At 43.6% G+C, this 22,085-nt stretch overlaps 1 protein-coding gene and 1 pseudogene across 6 annotated transcripts in view; both read right to left on the bottom strand.

Moving 5' to 3' along the window:
• The window catches only part of PRPSAP2 (phosphoribosyl pyrophosphate synthetase associated protein 2), an 83,679-nt gene that overhangs the window by 14,410 nt on the left and 47,184 nt on the right, over positions 1–22,085 (bottom strand). For all 6 annotated transcript variants that reach the window (XM_064378247.1, XM_012472065.3, XM_012472066.2 and 3 more), the window contains one exon: positions 3,242–3,390. In XM_064378247.1, the coding sequence (XP_064234317.1) occupies positions 3,242–3,390 (149 nt within the window). The remainder of the gene's footprint in view (positions 1–3,241; positions 3,391–22,085) is intronic.
• On the bottom strand, positions 4,590–7,850 carry LOC105730681 (ran-specific GTPase-activating protein-like; annotated as a pseudogene).

Raw genomic sequence — 22,085 nt, 5'->3', positions numbered from 1 at the left:
AAGAACTCAACTGTGATAAATATCCTCCCTGGAACACAAGGGAAGACAAACTCTTATCATCTAAGACTAGAAGAAGTCCAGAACATACCTAAACAGATACTGTCAAAAACTAGCCTCCCTCCCATCTATTCTCCTCAGCGCCCACTTCCCATCAGTCCCCTCCTTCCTCCACAGTGGCTCACACCTGTAATCCTAGCACTTCGGGAGGCAGAGGCGGGTGTATCACTTGAGGTCAGGAGACCAGCCTGGCCGACATGGCAAAACCCCGTCTCTACTAAAAAAAAAAATACGAAATTTACCTGGGCGTGGAGGCATGTACCTGCAGTCCCAGCTGAGGCTGAGGCAGGAGAATCGCTTGAACCTGGGAGGCAGAGAGTGCAGTGAGCCAAGATCGTGCCACCGCACTCCAGCATGGGCAAAAGAGCATCTCAAAACAAAACAAAAAAAAGAAGTCATCTGTTTTCCCACACGGGCCTTTCTGCCCCTCCCCTTCCCCTATTAAGATGCTATATAAGCCCCAAATTCTAACCACTTCTTTGAGTCACGTTTTTGTGACTCACAGAAGAGTTTAATCACACACATCTGTATGTAATGATTAAACTCTTTCCTCTTCCTCATCTGTCTTTTGCCAGTTTAGTCCATAGACCACCGAACACTGAACCTATGAGGGCTGGGAGTTAGGGTTCCTCCCCAACAACTCAAAGGCAGTATTTTTTTAAAAAATTAAGAAGATGTTATTAAGGCATGAGGAAGTTTCTTAAACACAAAAACAAATTCATGTATAATTCTACCACCCCAACCCAACTACGTTCATTCTTCATATTCCCTCCTGGTTCTCGGATAGACAAAGAGAGTGCTGTGGTCTGAAGATGATGTCCTCTCAAAATGCTATGATGGAACCTAATACCCAATGTGATAGTATTAATAGGTGGGGCCTTTGGCAAGTGATAAAGTCACAAGGCCCCTGCCTTCATGAACAGGATGAGTGCCCTTACAGAGAGGCAAAGGGAGCTGCCTTGCTCCTTCCACCATGTGAGGACACAGCAACAAGTGCCACCTCAGAAGCAGAGTGAGCCCTCACCAGACACCAATTTGCTGGTGCCTTGATCCAGGACTCGCCAGCCTCTAGAACTGTGAGCAATGAATTTCTGTTGTTTATAAATTACCCAGTCTAAGGTATCTTGTTATAGCAGCCTTAACAAACTCAGACAGAAACTGGTACTGAGAAGTGAGTTGCTGCTGTATCAAACACCTACCAATGCAGGAGTGGCTTTGGAACTGGGTAATGGGCAGAGGCTGGAAGAAGAGAAGGCTAGCAAAAGACTATATTGCTTGTAAAGATGGTAAAGGGCAGCTCTGGTGAGGGCTCTGCTATGGTTTGGATGTAATTTGTCTCCAACAAAATTTATATTAAAAATTTGGGCTGGGCACGGTGGCTCACACTTGTAATCCAGCATGTTGGGAGGCTGAGGCGGGCGTTTTGCCTGAGCTCAGAAGTTCGCAACCAACCTGGGCAACATGGTGAAACCCCATCTCTAATAAAATTTTAAAAAAATTAGTCGGGCGTGGCAGTGTACATCTGTAGTCCCAGCTACTTGGGAGGCTGAGGCAGGAGAATCGCTTAAACAGCCTAGCAATGGAGCAAGACTCTGTCTCAAATATATATATATATATACACACATACACACACACATACACATACATACATATATAAATGAGCAGGGCATGGTGGTGTACGCCTGTAGTCTCAGCTACTCGGGAGGCCGAGGCATGAGAATTGCTTGAACCTGGGAGCCAGAGGTTACAGTGAGCTGATATTGTGCCACTGCACTCCAGCCTAGGTGACTTTGTTCAAAAAAAAAAAAAAAAAAAAAGCAGTGAAATAGAATCTTTGGCAACAGAGGGTGCATAGCTTCTCTTGACTGTTTATACTAAAATGCAAGAAGATGAATTAAAGATGAGATTTATCATCAAAGGGGAAGTAGAACTTAGATATTTGCAAAATTATCAGCCTGGCCATCTTGTAAAGAAGGTAAAAGCAAGGCTGGATGCAATGACTCAGGACGATAATCCCAACACTTTGGGAGGCCAAGGAGGGAGAATTGCTTGAGCCCAAGAGTTTGAGACCAGCCTAGGCAATGTAGCGAGACCCTGTCTCTACCAAAAAAAAAAAAAAAAAAAAATTAGCCAGGCCTGGTGGCACACCCCTGTAGTCCCAGCTACTTGGGAGGCTGAGGTAAGAGAATAGCTTGGGCCCAGGAGGTCAAGGCTGCAGTGAGCTCTGATCACACCACTGCACTCCAGCCTGGGCAACAGATGAAGACTCCACCTAAAAGAAAAAAAGCAAAAAAGCTAAAAAGCAAAACGTGTTCAGGACAGAACTCGAAGGGTGTAGCCAAGCAAACATTTGATAAGGACATTAGTATGGATAGAAAGAGGCCAGATGGCCAGGCGTGGTGGTTCACATCTATAATCCCAGCACTTTGGGAGGCCAAGGCAGTTGGATCACTCAAGCTCAGGAGTTCAAGACCAGCCTGGGCAACGTGGGAAGACTTTGTCTCTACAAAAAATACAAAAATTAGGCAGGCATGGTGGCAAGCGCCTGTAGTTCCAGCTACTCAGGAGGCTGAAGTGGTAGGACTGCTTGAGCCCAGAAGGTTAAGGCTGCAATGAGCCATTATCACACCATTGCACTCCAGCTGGGTATTTTGTCATAGCAGCCTGAACTAAGACAAATAGGTATACAATCTTGTTTTCTGCCTTGTTCACATACATTCCATAGATTTTCTCTTGTTTACAGATAGTCTTGATTATTTCGAAGGGCTGCATAATTAGCTGTACTGATACAATATAATTTACCAAGCCCTAACCTCTGGTAAACCATTTAAACCTTTCTAATATTTTACATTAAAAACAACACCACAGTCGATAACTTTGTACGCAAAAAAGCTTTTGGTTTATGTTAAACTATACTCTAGGATATATTGCTGAACGAATGAATGGACTTCCCTGAGGCATCGTAACTGTCTTAATAGTCCAAGAAGGACAGACTGCTTCTAAAGGGCCCTATAATTCACAGGGTAATCAGAAGTGCATTTGCTACTATCCAGCCAAGAAAGGTATTTTAAAAAAAAATGAGGAAACACACACACACACACACACACACACACACACACACACACACCAGTTTAGTCAGTCTTAAAATCAGAGGAAAGTGGGAAAGAGGCAGCAGCACACTTACTGGGGATCTCCAGGCTAGGGTGGATGGCAGCCACACTTCTGACCATAGGCGGGGAATGCCGTCCATCCACCAAGTCCGACTCAGCATCCTGAGCCTCTCCATGAATCACTGCAATTCCCAGGCGCAGGCGCTCAGCAAAAGACTGTGCCCTGAGGGAAAACATCAGACATAAACTCAACTCACGCAGCTAATGCCTGGGGGCAAAACTTTAAGAGAACGTAAGTTTCCCAAAGAAATAAAGAGAGAATAAAACAGCCTCAGACTCTTAGAACCCAGGACTAACTGCAGAGACCCCACTTCCCTTGGCAGCAGTACCAAAGAAGGGCAGTGGCCTGGCCTGGTCTGCAAGCTGCTGGCTGGGAGAGCCTGTGTGAGTGAGGGAACCTCCACTCAGCTCTGTCTCACCTGAAGCTGCTAATTCTACCTGCCTGCCTGCCTACCTACCAGTGAGAACCAACTACATGGGGCAAAGGGCATAAAATACTCACCAAAGTATTAAGCACAAATTTCTTAATAGTTTTACAGGGGTAAAATTGAGATACAAGAAACTGTGCATCTCTAAAGTATATAATTGCATGAGCTCTGATGGCTGTATGTGCCCATGGAAGCATTAGCACAATCAAGAGAAGGAATGTTATCGCCACAGCATCTCCTTATGCCCCTTTGTGATTTTTCCTTTTTGCCCCAGGCAACAGCTGATCTGCTTTCTGTCACCATAGTTTCACCTTATCTAGAGTTTCAGGTAAGTGAAATCATAGAGTATGTTGCCTTTTTTTGTCTGACTTCTTTTTTTTGGAGACAGAATCTCGCTCTGTTGCCCAGGCTGGAGTGTGGTGGCACGATCTTGGCTCACTGCAACCTCTGCCTTCTGGGTTCAGGTGATTCTCCTGCCTCAGTCTCCCAAGTAGCTGGAACTACAGATGTGCACCACCATATCTAACTTTTTTGTATTTTTAATTTTTATTTATTTTTTAAGAGATGGGGTCTCGCTATGTTGCCCAGGCTGGAGTGCAGTGGCTATTCACAGGTGCGATCCCACTACTGATCAGCACAGGAGTTTTGACCTGCTCCGATTCTGACCTGGGCTGGTTCACCCCTCCTTAGGCAACCTGGTGGTCTCCCGCTCCTGGGAGGTCACCATATTGATGCCGAACTTAGTGTGGACACCTGACTGGCATAGCACACTACAACCCAGAACTCTTGGGCTCAAGCAATCCTCCCACCTCAGCCTTCCAAGTAGTGGGACTACAGGCAAGCCACTGTGCCTGGCTTTTTGTATTTTTAGTAGAGACAAAAGACGCAAATTACCATACTACCATACCAAGCGTTGGTGAAGATGTGGAGGAACTGCATCTCTCATGCACTGCTCATGGGAATGTAATATGGTATAACCACTTTGGAAAACAGTGTGTTTTACCATGTTGGCCAGGCTGGTCTCGAACTCCTGACCTCAACTGATCCACCCACCCACGTCGACCTCCCAAAGTGAAGGGATTACAGGCGTGAGCCACTGCGCCTGGCCATTTTGTCTGACTTTACACAGCATTATGTTTTGGAGATTCATCCACTGAGTAACATGTATCAATAGTTCACTGCCTTTCACTGCTAAGTAATAGTCCGCTGTGTGAATATACAGCAGTTTATTCATTTATGTACTGCTGAGCTTTAGGGTTGTTTCAAGTTTTTGGCTGTCACAAAACTGCTATGAACATTCATACACCGGCACATGCTTTCTTATCTTCTCTGATAAATTCCTAAGAGCAGAATGGCTGGATCATATAGTAGGTGTTTATCTAACTCTTTATAAAAGGGCCACACTGTTTTCCAAAGTGGTTATACCATATTATACTCCCATGAGCAGTGCATGAGAGATCCAGTTCCTCCACATCTTCACCAACACTTGGGATGGTAGTATGGTAATTTGTGTCTTGTTTTCTCCTGACCAGTCTAGATAAAGGTTTATCAATTTTGTTGATTTTCTCAAAGAATCAGCTTTTTAGCTTTCTTCTGTTTTTTGTTTTCTATTTCATTGATTTATGCTTTAATCTTTTTTTTTTTTTTTTTGAATGCTGAATTCAGTTCTTTATACAACATCCCTTGTAAAAACTAAACAGAGGGCCGGGCGCAGTGGCTCACGCCTGTAATCCCAACACTTTGGGAGGCCAAGGCAGGTAGATCACAAGGTCAAGAGATCAAGACCATCCTGGCCAAGATGGTGAAACCCCGTCTCTACTAAAAATACAAAAAAAATTAGCTGGGTGTGGTGGCATGTGCCTGTAGTCCCAGCTACTCGGGAAGCTGAGGCAGGAGAACTGCTCAAACCTGGGAGGCAGAGGTTGCAGTGAATTGGGATTATACCACTGCACTCCAGCCTGGCAACAGAGCTCCATCTCAAAAAAAAACAAAACGAAACAGAATAAAAACAAACAAAAAAGGAGGGGCAGGATAAAATTTAAAAAAAAAAAGATAAAGGAAAATGAAATAAGACGATTTATTGCTTCTCCGCAGCATCCTCCTTGGTCTCTTCCTTCACCGAAAGAGCTTCTAGCTTTTCTACCACTTTTTCAGCATGATCATTTTGCCTGATCCTTTATTTTCTCTCTCTTTGATCTCTTTCCTGCATTCTTCAAACTTTGTTTTGAATTTCTGTGCATTCTCCCCATTCAGGAAGGAGATGACCAGCAACTCTGGCTTGGGGCACTCACTGGTGAGGTTGGAATGGGTGTTTCAGACCCAGGCACGGTCGCCACCCATGTTGGGTTGCGGTCCATCATTGTGTGAAGTAGTGGTTAGCACACATCTTCAGGGTCTTGTCCCTCTACATGAGGAGGCGGATGGTCCTTTCTTCTTGTGCTTCGGGAGCTTGACACTGATGCCTCGCTCCTTCCATTCTAGGAGATCCTTCTCTGAGGCAAATCAGAACAGTTTCGCATTTTTTAAAGTTTCTCTTCATCTTCCTCTAGCGTTTCAATTTCTTGCTTAGGAAGAGAAACTATTGGCTCAAACTGAGGGTCATGGTCCTCATGAGTGTGCTTGGTGGCAGCTCAGCTGTGTGGGTCGTCACTGGCCGCAGCATCTCGGTGGAGCTCTTTCCCTCCGCATCTGGCCTTTTTTTTTTTGAGACAGAGTCTTGCTCTGCCACCAGGCACCAGGCTGGAGTGCAGTGGCGCAATCTTGGGCTCACTGCGACCTCTGCCTCCAGGGTTCAAGCAATTCTCCTGCCTTGGCCTCCTGAGTAGCTGGGGCTACAGGCGCGTGCCACCACGCCCAGCTAATTTTTTTATTAGTAGTAGAGACAGGTTTTCACCATGTTGTCCAGGATGGTCTCAATCTCTTGACCTCGTGATCTGCCCACCTTGGCCTCCCAAAGTGCTGGGATTCCAGGTTTTTTTGTTTTTTTTTTTCTTAAATTAAGTCAGAGTCTCATTTTATAACCCAGGCTGGAGTGCAGTGGCATGATCTCAGCTCACTGCAACCTCTGCCTTGCGTGATTCTCATGCCTCAGCCTCCGAGAAGCTGGGATTATAGGCGACCGCCACTACATACAGCGAATTTTTTTTTCCTTTTTTTTTTTGAGAGACAGAGTGTCACCATGTTGGCCAGACTGGTCTCGAACTCCCAACCTCAAGTGATTTGCCTGCTTTGGCCTCCCAAAGTGCTGGAATTACAGGCATGAGTCACCGAGCTTGGCCTTTCATCTTTATTATTACCTTTCTTATGCTAACTTTGGTTTTAATTTGCTTTGCTTTTTCTAGTCTCATAAGGTGGAATCTGAGATCACTGATTTGAGGTCTTCTTTTATATAAAAGTGCTTAGCCCTATAGATTTCTCCCTGAGTATTGTTTTAGTAGGATACCATGAATCTTGATGTGTTGTGTCTTCATTTTCTTTTCTTTTCTTTTTTTTTTTTTCTTTTTGAGACGGAGTCTCATTCTGTCTCACCCAGGCTGGAGTGCAGCAGCATAGTCTCAACTCACTGCAGTCTCCACCTCCCAGATCAAGCGATACTCCTGTCTCAACCTGCTGAGTAGCTGGGACTATAGGTGTGTGCCACCACACCCAGCAAATTTTGTATTTCGGGTTTCACCATGTTGACCAGGCTGGTCTCAAACTCCTGACCTCAAGTAATCCACCTGCCTTGGCCTCCCAAAGTGCTGAGATTACAGGCGTGAGCCACTGTGCCTGGCCTGTGTCTTCATTTTCATTCAGTTCTAAATACGTTCTAATTTCACTTCTAACTTCTTCTTTGACCTGTGGGTTATCTACAAGTATATTAGTTACTAAATATAAATATTCAGGACATTTCCAAAGATACTTCTGTTATTAGAATTATTCTTAATTCCAGTGTGGTCAGAGAACATATTTTATATGGCTTGCATAATTTTAAATTTGAGGCTTATTTTATAGCTCAGAAGAATATGATCTATCTTTGTAAGTGTTTGTATTAAAAAAGAACGTATGTTCTGCTGTCCCTTGATGGTGTTCTACGACTGTCAATCAGATCCAGCAGGCTGATGGTGTTGTTCAAGTCTCCTGCATCCTTAATGATTTTCAGTCTCCTTATTCTATCAATTACTAAGAGAAGGATAATGGAATCACTGACTATCATTATGGGTATATCTATTTCTCCTTGCAGTTATCAGTGTTTGCTTCATATACTTTCAAACTCTGTCATTTAGTTCACAAATGTTTAGAACTGTTTTGTCCTCTTGAAGAACTGACCCCTTTATCATTAGAAAAAGACCTTTTTCAACCCTTGCAAAATTACTTGCTCTGATTTGTCTGATATTAATACAGCCACTCTAGCTTTTTCTTTTTTTAAAAAAGAACTAATGTTATCACAGTATAGCATTTTTCCATCTTTTTCTTTTAATCTATTCCCTCCTCCTTACCACCTTATACTTTACCTCATTAGGTCCCTGGCCACAGACCATGCCCATCCCTCTTTTCATATCAGACCTGTTATCCTGGAGCCATGCTGAGTCATCTAACTGCTCATAAGAATTGCTAAAACAAACAAAAAATTAGGGATTATACTGAATTCCACTAGTACTATCTATACTAGATTCAGCCAAGACATTTACACAACATGTGAAGAGCAGAGCACTAGAAAATACTAAATAGTATTATTATGTAGACTCTTATGAGCTGTTAGAAATCTCACATCAACCAGGTTTCCTATGGGCACTACACAACTAAGGAAAGCTTTGCTACAGTGTTAGCAATTATTTCAAAAAATTTAAATTTGGGTAGGCATGACAGCTCAGGCTTGTAATCCCAGCACTTTGGGAGGCTGTGGGCAGATCACTTGGAGCAAGGAGCTCAAGACCAGCCTGGCCAGTATGGTGAAACCCCATCTCTACTGGGGAAAAAATATCATGCTTAAATCATTCTATTTCAAGATACTTTTTTAAGCTGGGTGATGGCTCACACCTATAATCCCAGCACTTTGAGACGCAGGCAGGAGAATGGCTTGAGCCCAGGAGTTTGAGACCAGCCTAGGCAACACAGGGATAAAAATAAAAAAATTAGCTGGATATGGTGGTGCAAGCCTATGGTCTCAGCTACTTGGGAGGCTGAAGTGGAAGAATCACTTGGGCCCAGGAGGTCAAGGCTGCAGTGAGCTATAATTGCACCACTGTACTCCTGCCTGGGCAATAGAGAAAGACCTTGTCTCAAACAAACAAACAAACAAACAAACAATCTTTGATACATGTAAGTAAACATTTATTGGTCTGGTCCTATCTATAAGGAATTTAATTTATATTTCAAGGAAAAAATAATAAACCTTCACAGAAGCAGGACTGTCCAGGTCAAAAACAGTAAAGTCAGTAAAATATATTTATGTGTGTGTGTAAGACAGAATATTTGTCCTTAGAGAAAAGAGGGAACATCATAAACAGAGAATATTTTAATAACATTTGATAAATATCCCAAGAGTATTCATATAACTTTAAATTCATCCTTATAAAAATATCAAAATAGTTTTTAAAAAACTTTCAAGAGAAAAAAATTTTCAGATAAATACAATGGCAGAGTCTTCAAAAGAGTTGGCATCACATAGATTATTAGTTCCTCCTTGAAATTCAAGATTGGCTTTGCAAACAAAATTGGTGCCAAAGAACTGACCTATTAGTTGTCCTCTAAGGAAGTCTTTTCATCTGGGATCTGTGGAGGTTTGCCAATTCCTAGAATAATGTTTCAATTCTACCAACCTCTACAAAACACAATGCTCTTAAGAGAAATAAAATCATGGCTGGGTGCAGTGGCTCACACCTGTAATCCTAGCACTTTGGGAGGCCGAGGCGGGTAGATCACCTGAGGTCAGGAGTTCAAGACTGGCCTGGCCAACATTGTGAAACCCCGTCTCTACTAAAAATACAAAAAAATTAGCCAGGTGTGGTGGTGGTGCCTGTAATCTCAAAGTGCTGGGGTTACAGGCGTGAGCCACCTCACCTGGACCAATTCCAATCATATGTGGCCAACACTCAAGTCCCATAATCTTAGCTATTTGGGAGGCTGAGGCAGGAGAACTGCTGAAACCCAGGAGGCGGAGGTTGCAGTGAGCCATTGCACTCTAGCCCAGGCGACAACGGCAAGACTCCATCTCAAAAAAAAATAACTAAAATAAAAAATAAAATCATTACCTGCACAGTAATGAGAATTTCTGGTTACTGCATATAACACATAATCAGATACCTTGCATACCCATCTGATTCCAAAATGAATCAGGATGCTTTCTGTATGTCATTTTGTTTCATATACTGACAGTCGAATTCCAAAGCAACTTGATCCTGATTGTTCAATAATGAGAGTTAATTTACATCATGGATTAGAAAGAATAAGACACAGGACCTCAGCTATCCTTTGGTTTCCTATTTGCTCAGTTATTCTGAGAAAACAATTTCAAATAACTCATTCAAGCAAGTTCTGTTCCTTATTAAACCAACACTTTCTCAGATGATCCCTTCTAGTCAAAACAATTCATTGTCAAACAACTCCAAAACAATAGCTCTACACTTAGGCAGACCTTTTCATCAATAACTTCAGGATTCTTTTTTTGTTTTGTTTTGTTTTGTTTTTGTTTTTAATAACTTCAGGATTCTAAAGGCACTAACTGCCAAATGCAGTCATGCCAGTAATCCCAGCACTTTGGGAGGCTGACATGGGGCGCATCACTTGAGGTCAGGAGTTCGAGACTAGCCTGGCCAACATAGTGAAACCCCGTCTCTACCAAAAATACAAAAATTAGCTGGGCGTGGTGGCGCACATCTGTAATCCCAGCTACTTAGGAGGCTGAGGCAGGAGAATTGCTTGAATCTGGGAAAGCAGAGGTTACAGCAAGCCAAGATCATACCACTGCACTCCAGCTTGGGTGACAGAGGGAGACCCTGTCTCAAAAAATAAATAAATAAAGGCACTAACCACCACCATTGTACATAATGGTATTTAATTTATAAAGTCCTTCAATAAGTTCTTTGATGCTTATTAACTCTGTAAGATAAGCCAACCAGGTGTTATCTCCAGGAAGCTGAGGTTTGAAGAGACAGCCTTGACCAAGGTTCTTACAAAGACTGGCTAAGGCACAACTGGAAGCCCCTGTCTTCTGACTGCTAATTTAACAATCTTCCTGACTGATAAGTCAGCCCCAGTCTGACTTCTAAATTGATTACAGCTATTTTCTAAGGTGAGTTGCCAAATGAAAAACTTGGAGAAGGAAACTAGAAATAATCAGATCAAAATTCGTATGTGACTGAGCCAGAAGGTGCCATCTCCTGCTCGAAGTCTGGGTAATGTGCTTATCAGGACATCAGAACATAAGAAAATCACCACCACATAGCTATGGGAGACAAGACAGCCAGAGTTGACTTTACTGTGTCAGATGCCATGTCAACAGAGCTCTTGCTCACAGTATCTTTTTATTCTTATTTTATTTTTTAGAGACAGGGTCTCACTCTGTCACCCAGGCTGAAGTGCAGTGGTGTGATGTGCCCTCTCTGCAACCTCCACCTCCCAGGCTCAAGTGATTCTCCCACCTCAGCCTCCTGAGTAGCTGGGACTACAGACACACACCACTGCACCTGGCTAATTTTTGTATTCTTTAGTAGAGACATGGCAAAAGCCATGTTCCCCAGGCTGTTCTCAAACTCCTGGGCTCAAGTGATCCTCCAACCTCAGCCTCCCAAAGTGCTGAGATTACACGCATGAGCCACTGGGCCTGGTCCACTCGCAATACCTTAAACTCACAGACCAAACTCCTAAGCCTTGACTGTTGTTTTACTACCTGCTCCATACAAAACAGCCTTTTGTAGCACTCATCTCCATACTAAAACATTCATTTAATGTAGTGTGACCTATGTGGATTCAATTACAAAAAGTGGGGGAAAAAAGAGACTGGCTCCTTCGTTCCAGTCTACCCAACTGACCTAACAGTCAAAGACCATATGAGGGCAGCCTGCAAGTGCCACGGGAACACAGCCATGCTTGCACTGGTCACCACCACATCCACAATGGCTGGCACAGCAGCACTCAAATATGGACTCAATGAAGATTGAGTGGAGAGGGGCAAGTCGATTACTTTTTTTTTTTTTTTGAGACGGAGTTTTGCTCTTGTTGCCCAGGCTGGAGTACAATGGTGCCATCTCGACTAACTGCAACCTCCACCTCCTGGGTTCAAGCAATTCTCCTGCCTTAGCCTCCCAAGTAGCTGGGATTACAGGCGTGCACCAACACACCCAGCTAATCTTGTATTGTTAATAGAGACAGGACTTCAATATGTTGGTCAGGCTGGTCTCAAACTACTGACCTCAAGTGATCCACCTCACCTGGCCTAATTTCAATCATATTTAGCCAACACTCAAGTCCCATAATCACTGGCATAGAAAACATTCTTAGAAGTAAATAGTTGCACCACCACCTTCAAGTAAACAACATTTTGTGGATGTACCTTGGAAAAGTTCCTTCATCTCTGGGGGTCTGTTTCCTCATCTGTGAGTAATCATAACTGCTGACCTCCAAGGTTGCAAAGATCAAATAACAAAACATAGATTAAAAAAACATCTGATGCTACACATGCACTCCTACAGGGCATCTTCTTAGGCCTCAACAGACTCAGCACAATAGGTTCTCAATAAACATTTGGACAGATAGATGACAAACGTCACTGACAAAAGCCAAAGAAACTGAACAAAAGGCTACTACATCCATCTCCCTGTGAATACATGGCTGACAGATGTAAACTGAGGCCTCTAGAGGTTACTAAAAGTCCACCCAGATGGGAAAGTCAACAGAAAATTCATCATGTTCTGGTATTTTAGTGGAAAAGAAAAGAATGTTATTAAGGCTAGATACAGTGGCTCATGACTGTAATCCTAGCACTTTAGGAAGCTGAGGCAGGAGGATTACGTGTACCCTAGAGTTAGAGACCAGACCTGGCAACATAGGGAGACCCCATCTCTACAAAAACAAAGAAAAAAAAATAAGTGAAAACCCGTCTCTACTAAAAATACAAACATTAGCTGGGAATGGTGGTGCACGCCTGTAGTCCCAGCTACTCAGGAGGCTGAGGCAGGAGAATCACTTGAACCCAGGAGGCAGAGGTTGCAGTGAGATGAGATTGTGCCACTGCAATCCCAGCACTTTGGGAGGCTGAGGTGGATGGATCACCTGAGGTCAGGAGTTCGAGACCAGCCTGACCCACATGGAGAAACCCCATCTCTACTAAAATTACAAAATTAGCCGGGCATGGTGGTGCATGCCTGTAATCCCAGCTACTCAGGAGGCTGAGGCTGGAGAATCACTTGAACCTGGGAGGCAGAGGTTGAGGTGAGTCAAGATCACACCATTGCACTCCAGCCTGGGCAACAAGAATGAAACTACTACTCAAAAACAAAAAAGAAAATAAAAGGAAAAAATAGCTGGGCATGGTGGCACATGCTTGCTGTCCCAGCTACTCAGGAGGCTGAGGCTGAAGCAGGAGGATCTCTTGAGCCCAGGAGATGGAAGCTGCAATGAGCTGTGGTTGTACCACTGCACTCCAGTCTAGATGACAGAGCAAGACCCTGCCTCAAGGAAAAAAGTATCAAAACACATTGTTGTCACTTCTGCTTCCATTAGGATGGAGTATTATACTCCTTCTACTACCCACAACTAAAACCCCTGGATGTTATATACAAACAAAAATGAGAAGACTCTAAAAGGTAGAGAGAAGGCAGACTAGCAAGGGACCTCAAGATCTGAGGAACGTCACGGTGGTGACTTCCTTGGGCATTCTTTTTGCCTTGTTATCCCAGACTTGTAGCTGGAGAAGCGGCAACCCAAAAATGCCAGTGGGCAAAGACAAAAAAAGTTCCAACAAAGGTCAGCTCTCCCTAGTCAAAGGACTAAGAAAAGAGCAACCTAGTAAGTGAGAAATTGTTTAGACAGCAACTGCCCTACTCCAGCCACACACTGCAGGAAAGCCATAGCACATGTTTGCCCCACATTTCCACCACCTGAGCAAAGGCTGAGTGGTGAGCCTGTACTTCCTGGCTTGCTAGGCTATAATGAAGTACCCTAAACCCGATGGAGTGGTTTCACAGAAGGCCAAATAGGGAGCTGGGACTTTCACCCTCACTCAGCAGTAAGGAGCAACTGCTAGAGTCAGTGGAGAATGAAATCTGGACTTCTATCCCTAACTCAGAAGGAAAGAGGTGCCCTTCCCCTCTCCATTGCAGAGGTGTCAGAGGCAGCCTGGTGGAGTCAGGAATTTCGCCACCACCCAATGGGAATGAGGCTACTTTGGTGTCAGTGGAGGACATGGAGGGAGCACTTCTACCCATGGATAACAAGAACCACCTTGGGTGGTCCACACAGGCCCAATGGGGAACCTAGACTTCTACCCCTACCTAGCAGAAATGAGCCCCCACACCACCACTTTCGCTGCCAGAGTCCTGAGAAGCCAGCAAAATCAGAAGGCCTAAATGAGAACCAGAGTCTCACACACAATATCAAAAAGTCCAGATTTCAATCAGAAGCCCCTCACTGCACTAAAGGCCAGTGAAAATCTCAATATGAATGAAAAAGGACAATTAACAGATGCCCCAGTGAAAATCTCAATATGAATGAAAAAGGACAATTAACAGATGCCAACACCAAGATGACAGACATGCTGAAACTGTATAACAAAGATTTCAGAGCAGCCATCAGAAAAGTGCTACAAGCAGCAATTAGGAGCATACTTGAAACAAATAAAAAACAGGAAGTCTAAACAAAGAAAGTATCGACAAAAAAAGAGAAGGTACAAAAAAAGAGCCAAGGCCGGGCATAGTGTCTCATGACTGTAATCCCAGGACTTTGGGAGTCAAGGGAAGCAGAATACTTGAGGCAAGCAGTTTGAGAGCAGCCTGGCCAACACGGCAAAACCCCATCTCCACTAAAAATAAAAAATCAGCCTGTAATCCCAGGTTTTCAGGAGGCTGATGCACAAGGATCGCTTGAACCCAGGGGGGCGGAGGCTGCGGCAAGCCAAGATCATACCACTGCACTCCAGCCTGGGCAACAGAGCAAGACTCTGTCTAAAAAACCAAAAAGCTCAGTTGTATATACTCAACAGCAGAATGGAAGTTACAGCAAAAATAATAATAGAGGCCAAGGAAAGAATCAGTGAACCGGAAGACAGACAATAGAAATTAGCCAATTTGGACAATAGAGAGAAAAATGGCTGAGGCAGGGCATGGTGGCATGTGCCTATAGTCTCAGCTACTCTGGAGGCTAAGGTGGGAGGATCACTTGAGCCAGGAGTTCAAGGCCAGCTGGAATAACATAGTGAGACCCTCTAAAAAATAAAAATAAAAGACTAGAAAATAAAAATGAACAGAATTTCATGGGCCTGTAACAAAAGATCAGCTGGCGTGATCGTTCATGCCTGTAAGCCCAGCACTTTGGGCGGCTGAGGTGGGCAGATCACCTGAGGTCGGAAATTCGAGACCAGCCTGACCAACATGGAGAAACCTGTCTCTACTAAAAACACAAAAGTAGCTGGGTGTGGTGGCACATGCCTGTGATCCCAGCTACTGGGGAGGCTGAGGCAGGAGAATCGCTTGAACCCGGGAGGCAGAGGTTGTGGTGAGCCGAGATTGCGCCATTGCACTCCAGCCTGGGCAACAAGAGTGAAACTCTGTCTCAAAAACAAACAAAAGATCTGACATTTATGTCATGAGAGTCCCAGAAAAAGAGGAGAAAGACAGTAGGACTAAAAAAGTACTCAAAAAGACAATGGCTAAAAACTTCCCAGATTGGTCAGAGCCATAAACCCACAGCTTCAAGAAGTGCAGCAAACACCAAACAAGATAAACCCAAAGCAATCTCAAAACAAATCATAATTAAACTTTTGAAAACTAAGGACAAAGAAAAAATCTTGAAAAACAATTCAGATGACAATTAACTTCTCATCAGAAACCATAGTGACCATAAGAAAGTGACATACATACTTTTCAGGTGCCGAGAGAAAACAACTGTTACACCAGAATGCTATACCCAACAATAATATCCTTCAAGAATGAAAAGGAACTCTAGACATTCTCAAATGAAGGAAAATCAGCAAAACCAATAGAACTACATTTAAAAGGGGCAAAAGGAAGTACTCTAAACAAAAACAACAAACTAAACTTCGGAATATCAGGAAAGAAGAAGGAACCAAAAATATAAGTAACTAAAATAAGCTTTCCTTCATTTCTTGATTTTCTAAATTATGTGATGTTTAAAAGCAAAAATTCTGACCGGGCGCAGTGGCTCACACCTGTAATCCCAGCACTCTGGGAGGCCAAGGCAGGTGGATCACCTGAGGTCAAGAGTTCAAGATCAGAATGGCCAACATGGTGAAACCCCATCTCTACTAAAAATACAAATATTAGCTGGGTGTGGTGGCATGCGCCTGTAGTCCTAGCTACCTGGGAGGCTGAAGCAGGAGAATCGCTTGAACCTGGGAGGCACAGGCTATAGTGAGCTGAGATCACTCCACTGCCCTCCAGCCTGGTGACACAGAGTGAGACACTGTCTCAAAAAAAAGAAAAAAAAAAAAAAAAGCAAAAATTCCAACAGCCTGACACTGCTATAAATGTATGTATAGGAAATATTTAAGACAAATATATTAAAAACAGGGAGAGTAAAGAGACACATAGAGAAAGAGGTATGGCTTTTATATTTCATTCAAACTGATAAAATGACACCAGTATATTGTAATATGTTTTATATATGTAATGAAATACTTAGAACAACCATTAAAACAGCTAATAATGAGATACTCAAAACACTATAGAGGGCTGGGCGTGGTGGCTCACACCTGTAATCCCAGCTACTTGGGAGGCTGAGACAGGAAAACTGCTTGAACCCTGGAGGCAGAAGTTGCAGTGAGCTGAGATGGTGCCATTGCACTCCAGCCTGGGTGACAAGAGTGAAACTCTGTCTCAAAACAAACAAACAAACAAACAAACAAAAACCACTATAGAGAAGAAGCACTCTAGAATGTCAGAATAATGGATGACCAAAAATCTGCTCCTCCATAAAAAAAAGAAAAACTCTAAAAAATTTTGGAAAAATTAACTTTTACATAACTGTGGAAGTTAACTAACAGCTTGCAACAATCTGAGGAATGTTTAAGAAAAACAGCTGAATCTTGTTAAAGAGCAAACTCTGGGCCAGACATGGTGGGTCACAACTATTATCCCAACACTTTAGGAGGCTGAGATGGGCAGATCACTTTGGGGCCAGGAGTTGGAGACCAGTCTGGGCAATATAGTGAGACTCCCATCTCTACACAAAAATTAGCAAGGCATGGTGGTGCATGCCTGTGGTTTCAACTATTTGGGAGGCTGAGGTGGGAGGATCACCTGAGCCCGGGAAGTTGAGGGTGCAGTGAGCCATAATCATGCCACTGCACTCCAGTCTGGGTATCAGAGTGAGATCCTGTCTCTCTCTCTCTCACACACACACACACACACACATAAAGGAAACTGTGTATTTTAACTTGCCCTATTCCCATGCCTCTCTCTCCAGTTCTGCCATAGACAAAAATTGGAACGCTCATAACCATGATAGCTGTGAGAAACAGAAGCCTACCGACCACTGGTGGGAAAAGAACGAGTTTGGAGCTTCTCGAGAAGCCCATTCTTAGATAACCATCACTATTATGCCTATCTGGCAGCTCACTGAGACTCAGGGCTAGAGAATATGACCTGTCTTAGAGCTCACTCTGTGTGAACAGTCCTATCCCCAGAGTAGATGAACAATCAACATCAACTGTTTAACACTGCAGCTGCCTGAAGTGACACAACCAGTTGAGTAAAACAAGAGGCTAGACAAAAAAAAAAAGAAAAAGAAAAATCTGGGGGATTAGATGGCCATATGGGCCTTGAAAAGCTTATTACTGCATGTGAAGAACATGCGCTTACCCAGGAAGGACCTGAAAAGTTCCTAACCTTGAACCTTGGCTGACCTTAGGGCACTGTGCAACCAGAAGTAAAGGCTAAGGCAGAGCTGTAAGCTGCTGGGAGAATTGAAGACATGTACAAACATGCACACATAGATCCTTGAAGAGGGTGGGAGATTTATTGGTTTAAGGCATTTCAGGAAATCTCTGTCCAATCATTAACTGGCCAGTAAGCTAACCAAGCAGAGACTTCAGTGGCTAAATGCTACAAAGAATACAGACTTACAGAATTGGCACAGGATAGCCACTAAACAAACATATCACAGAAACAACAGCAACAACAAACCCTGGAAATTGATGGAGGTAGAAGCTGATGCTCAGATTTTTCACATTACATAATTTTAAAATGTTGTTTTTAACTAAAATTTACAAGGCATGCAAACAAAAAGGAAAACATGGGCCAGGCATGATGGCTCACACCTGTAATTCTAGAACTTTGGAAGGCCAAGGCAGGAGGATTGCTTGAGGCCAGGAGTTTGTCACTGGCCCAGAAACATAGCAAGATCCTGTTTCTGTATTTTTTTTTTTTAAGTAAGAAGTTTTGGCCAGGAACGGTAGCTGCCATCGGTAACCCCAGCACTTTGGGAGGCGAAGACAGGTGGATCACCTAAGGTCAGGAGTTTGAGACCAGCCTGGCCAACATGGTAAAATCCTATCTCTACTAAAAATACAAATAATTTATTTGTGGTGGCGCATGCCTGTAATCCCAGCTACTCGGGAGGCTGAAGCAGCAGAATCGCTGGAACCCAGGAGGCAGAGTTGCAGTGAGCTGAGATCACACCACTGCACTCCAGCCTGGGCAACACAGTGAGACTACATCATAAAATAAAAATTAAATTAAAATAAGGTAAGAAGTTTTTTTTTTTTAATTTAAAAAAAGAAAAACATGGCCCATACACAGGAGAAAAGCAGTGATCTCTGAAAAAGCCCAATGTCAGAATGATCTCTGAAAAAGCCCAATGTCAGAATAACTAGACAGAATAAATTAGCTATCATAAATATGTTCATAGAACTAAAGAAAATAATGTCTAAAAAAATATAAAAATACCCAAGGAAATATTTATTTAGGTATAAATATAACAAAATATGGGCTGGATGTGATGGCTCATGCCTGCAATCCCAACACCGGGAGACTGAGCCCAGGAGTTCAAGACCAGCCTAGGCAACAGTCAGAACCCCATCTCTACCCCCCCAAAAAAAAAAAAATTTTTTTTTTAATTAGCTAGGCATGGTGGTGCACACCTAGAGTCCTAGCTACTTAGGAGGCTATGAAAGAATTGCATGAGCCCAGGAATTCAGGGCTGTAGTGAGCTGTGATGGCACCAGTGCACTCCAGCCTGGGTAAACAGAGCAAGACTTTGTCTCTTAAAAAAAAAAAAAAAGTACAAATCTATATGAGGAAAACTACAAAACTCTGAAGACAGAAATCAAAGAAGAATTTTTTTTTAAATTGTAACCCAGGTCAGGCACGGTGGCTCACGCCTGTAATCCCTACACTTTGGGAGGCTGAGGCAGGTAGATCACCTGAGGTCAGGAGTTCAAGACCAGCCTGGCCAACATGATGAAACCCCATTTCTATAAAAAATACAAAAAAGTAGTTGGGCATGGTGCTGTGGGCCTGTAATCCCAGCTACTCAGGAGGCTGAGGCAGGAGAATCGCTTGAACCCATGAGGTGCAAGTTGCAGTCTGAGCAGGAAGAGCTGAGATTATGCCACTGTACTCCAGCCTGGACAACAGGAGCAAAAACTCCATCTCAAACAACAACACCAACAACAACAACAAAAAGATATCCCATGTTTATGGATAGGAAGACTCAATATTGTCAAGATGTCAGTTCTCCCAATTTGATCTGTAGATTTAATGCAAACCCCAATCCAAATCCCAACGAGTTATTCTGTGGATTTCAAAAACTGATTCTGAGGTTTATATGAAGAGGCAAAAGGCCCAGAATAGCCAAGACGATCGTGAAGAACAAAGTTAGAAGAGTGACAATACCCAACTTTAAGACTATTAAGGCTCAGTGGAGTGGCTCATGCCTGCAATCCCAGCACTTTGGGAGGCTGAGGTGGGTGAATCACGAAGTTAGAAGTTCAAGACCAGCCTGGCCAAGATGGTGAAACCCTGTCTCTACTAAAAATACAAAAATTGGGCCAGGCGCGGTAGCTCACACCTGTAATCCCTGCACTTTGGGAGGCCGTGGCAGGCAGATCACGAGGTCAAGAGATCGAGACCATCCTGGCCAACATGGTGAAACATCGTCTCTACTAAAAAATACAAAATTTAGCTGGGCGTGGTGGTGCGTGCCTGTAGTCCCAGCTACTTGGGAGGCTGAGGCAGGAGAATTGCTTGAACCTGGGAGGTGGAGGTTTCAGTGAGCCAAGATCATGCCACTGCACTCCAGCCTGGTGCCTGGCGACAGAGCAAGACTCTCTCAAAAAAAAAAAAATTAGCTGGGTGTGGTGGTGGGTGCCTGTAATCCCAGCTACTCGGGAGGCTGAGGCAGAGAATTGCTTGAACCTGGGAGGGGGAGTTTGCAGTGAGCCGAGACTGCACCACTGCACTCCAGCCTGGGTACTGGGCAACAAAGTAAGACTCTGTCTCAAGAAAAAAAAAGCTACAGAGGGCCAGGTGTGGTGGCTCATGCCTGTAATCCCAGCACTTTGGGAGGCTGAGATGGGTGGATCACCTGAGGTCAGGAGTTTGAGACCAGCCTGACCAACATAGTGAAACTCCATCTCTACTAACACAAAATTAGCGAGGCGTAGTGGGCACACCTGTAATCCCAGCTACTTGTGAGGCTGAGGCAGGAGAGTTGCTTGAACCTGGGAGGCAGAGGTTGCAGTGAGCCAAGATCATGCAGCCTGGGCAACAAGAGCAAAACTCCATCTCACAAAAAAAATAAAAACCTGTAGTAATCGGGTGCAGTGGCTGATGCCTGTAATCCTAATACTTTGGGAGGATAACTTGAGGTCAGGATAACTTGAAGTCAGGCGTTCAAGACCAGCCTGGCCAACATGGCAAAACCCCATCTCTACTAAAAACACAAAAATTAGCCAGGCGTGGTGGTGCACACCTGTGAGCCCAGCTACTCAGGAGGCTGAGGCATAAGAATCACTCAAACCTAGGAGGCGGAGGCTGCACTAAGCTGAGATCAAGCCACTGCACTCTGGCCTAGGTGACACAGCGTGAGACTTAAGTCTGAAAAAAAAAGCTGTAGTAATCAAGACAGTGTGGGATTAGTGAAAGAAAAGACAAATATATAAATGGAACAAAACAGACAGCCCAGAAATAGACCTATATAAACATTGTTAACTGATCTTTGATGAAAGAGCAAAGGCAATATAATGGAGGAAAGATAGTCTTTCAACAAATGGTGCTGAAATAACTGCATCTACACATGTTTAGAATGAAGCTGGAGGCCCATCTTACTCCATATACACATATTAACTCAAAATAATTAAAGACCAGTCAGGTGCAGTGGCTCATGCCCATAATCTCAGCACTTTGGGAGGCCAAGGCAGGTGGCTCATTTGAGTTCAGGAGTTTGAGACCAGCCTGACCAACATGGTGAAACCCGTCTCTAATAAAAATAGAAAAATTAGCCAGGCATGGTAGCACATGCCTGTAATCCCAGCTACTCAAGAGGCTGAGGCAGGAGAATTGCTTGAACCTAGGAGGCAGAGGTTGCAGTGAGCCAAGATCATGCCACTGCACTCCAGCCTGGGCAACAGTGCAAGACTCCATCTCAGAAAAAAAAAAAAAAAAAACTAAATATAAGAGCATTAGGAGAAAATATAGAGGTAAACTTCATGACCTCAGATTTGGCAATGGATTCTTTTTTTTTTTTTTTTGAGATAGGATCTGGCTCTGCCAACCAGACCGGAATGCAGTGGTGCAATCATGGCTCACTGCAGCCTTGACCTCTTGGGCTTAAACAATCCTCCCACCTCAGCCTCCCAAGTAGCCAGAACCACAGACACATGCCACTACACCCAATTAATTTTCTTTTTTTTTAGAAACGAGGTCCACTATATTGCCCTGGCTGGTCTCAAACTTCTGGGGTCAAGTGATCCTTTTGTCTCAGCCTCCCAAAGTGCTGAGATTACAGGAATGAGCCACTGCACCTGGCCAATGGATTCTTAGACGTAACATCAGAAGCAGAGGCAATAACAAATAAAAAAGATAAATTGAACCTTATCAATATTAAAATCATTTTGTGTCAAAGAACACTATCAAGTGAAAAGACAATCTGAAGATATAAAGTATCTGTAAATCATTTATCTAACAAAGGTTTAGTATGTAGAATATATAAAGAGTGCTTACAACTCAACAAAAAGACAACCCAATTATTAAATGGGCAAAAAGTGTGAACAGGC

Source organism: Aotus nancymaae, unplaced genomic scaffold (genome assembly GCF_030222135.1).
Source record: "Aotus nancymaae isolate 86718 unplaced genomic scaffold, 86718_ANA_hifiasm-v0.15.2.pri h1tg000018l, whole genome shotgun sequence".
NCBI classification, from domain to species: domain Eukaryota; kingdom Metazoa; phylum Chordata; class Mammalia; order Primates; family Aotidae; genus Aotus; species Aotus nancymaae.
The sequence above is the reverse complement of the archived record's forward strand: the minus strand, read 5'-3'. Positions and strand labels throughout refer to the sequence as shown.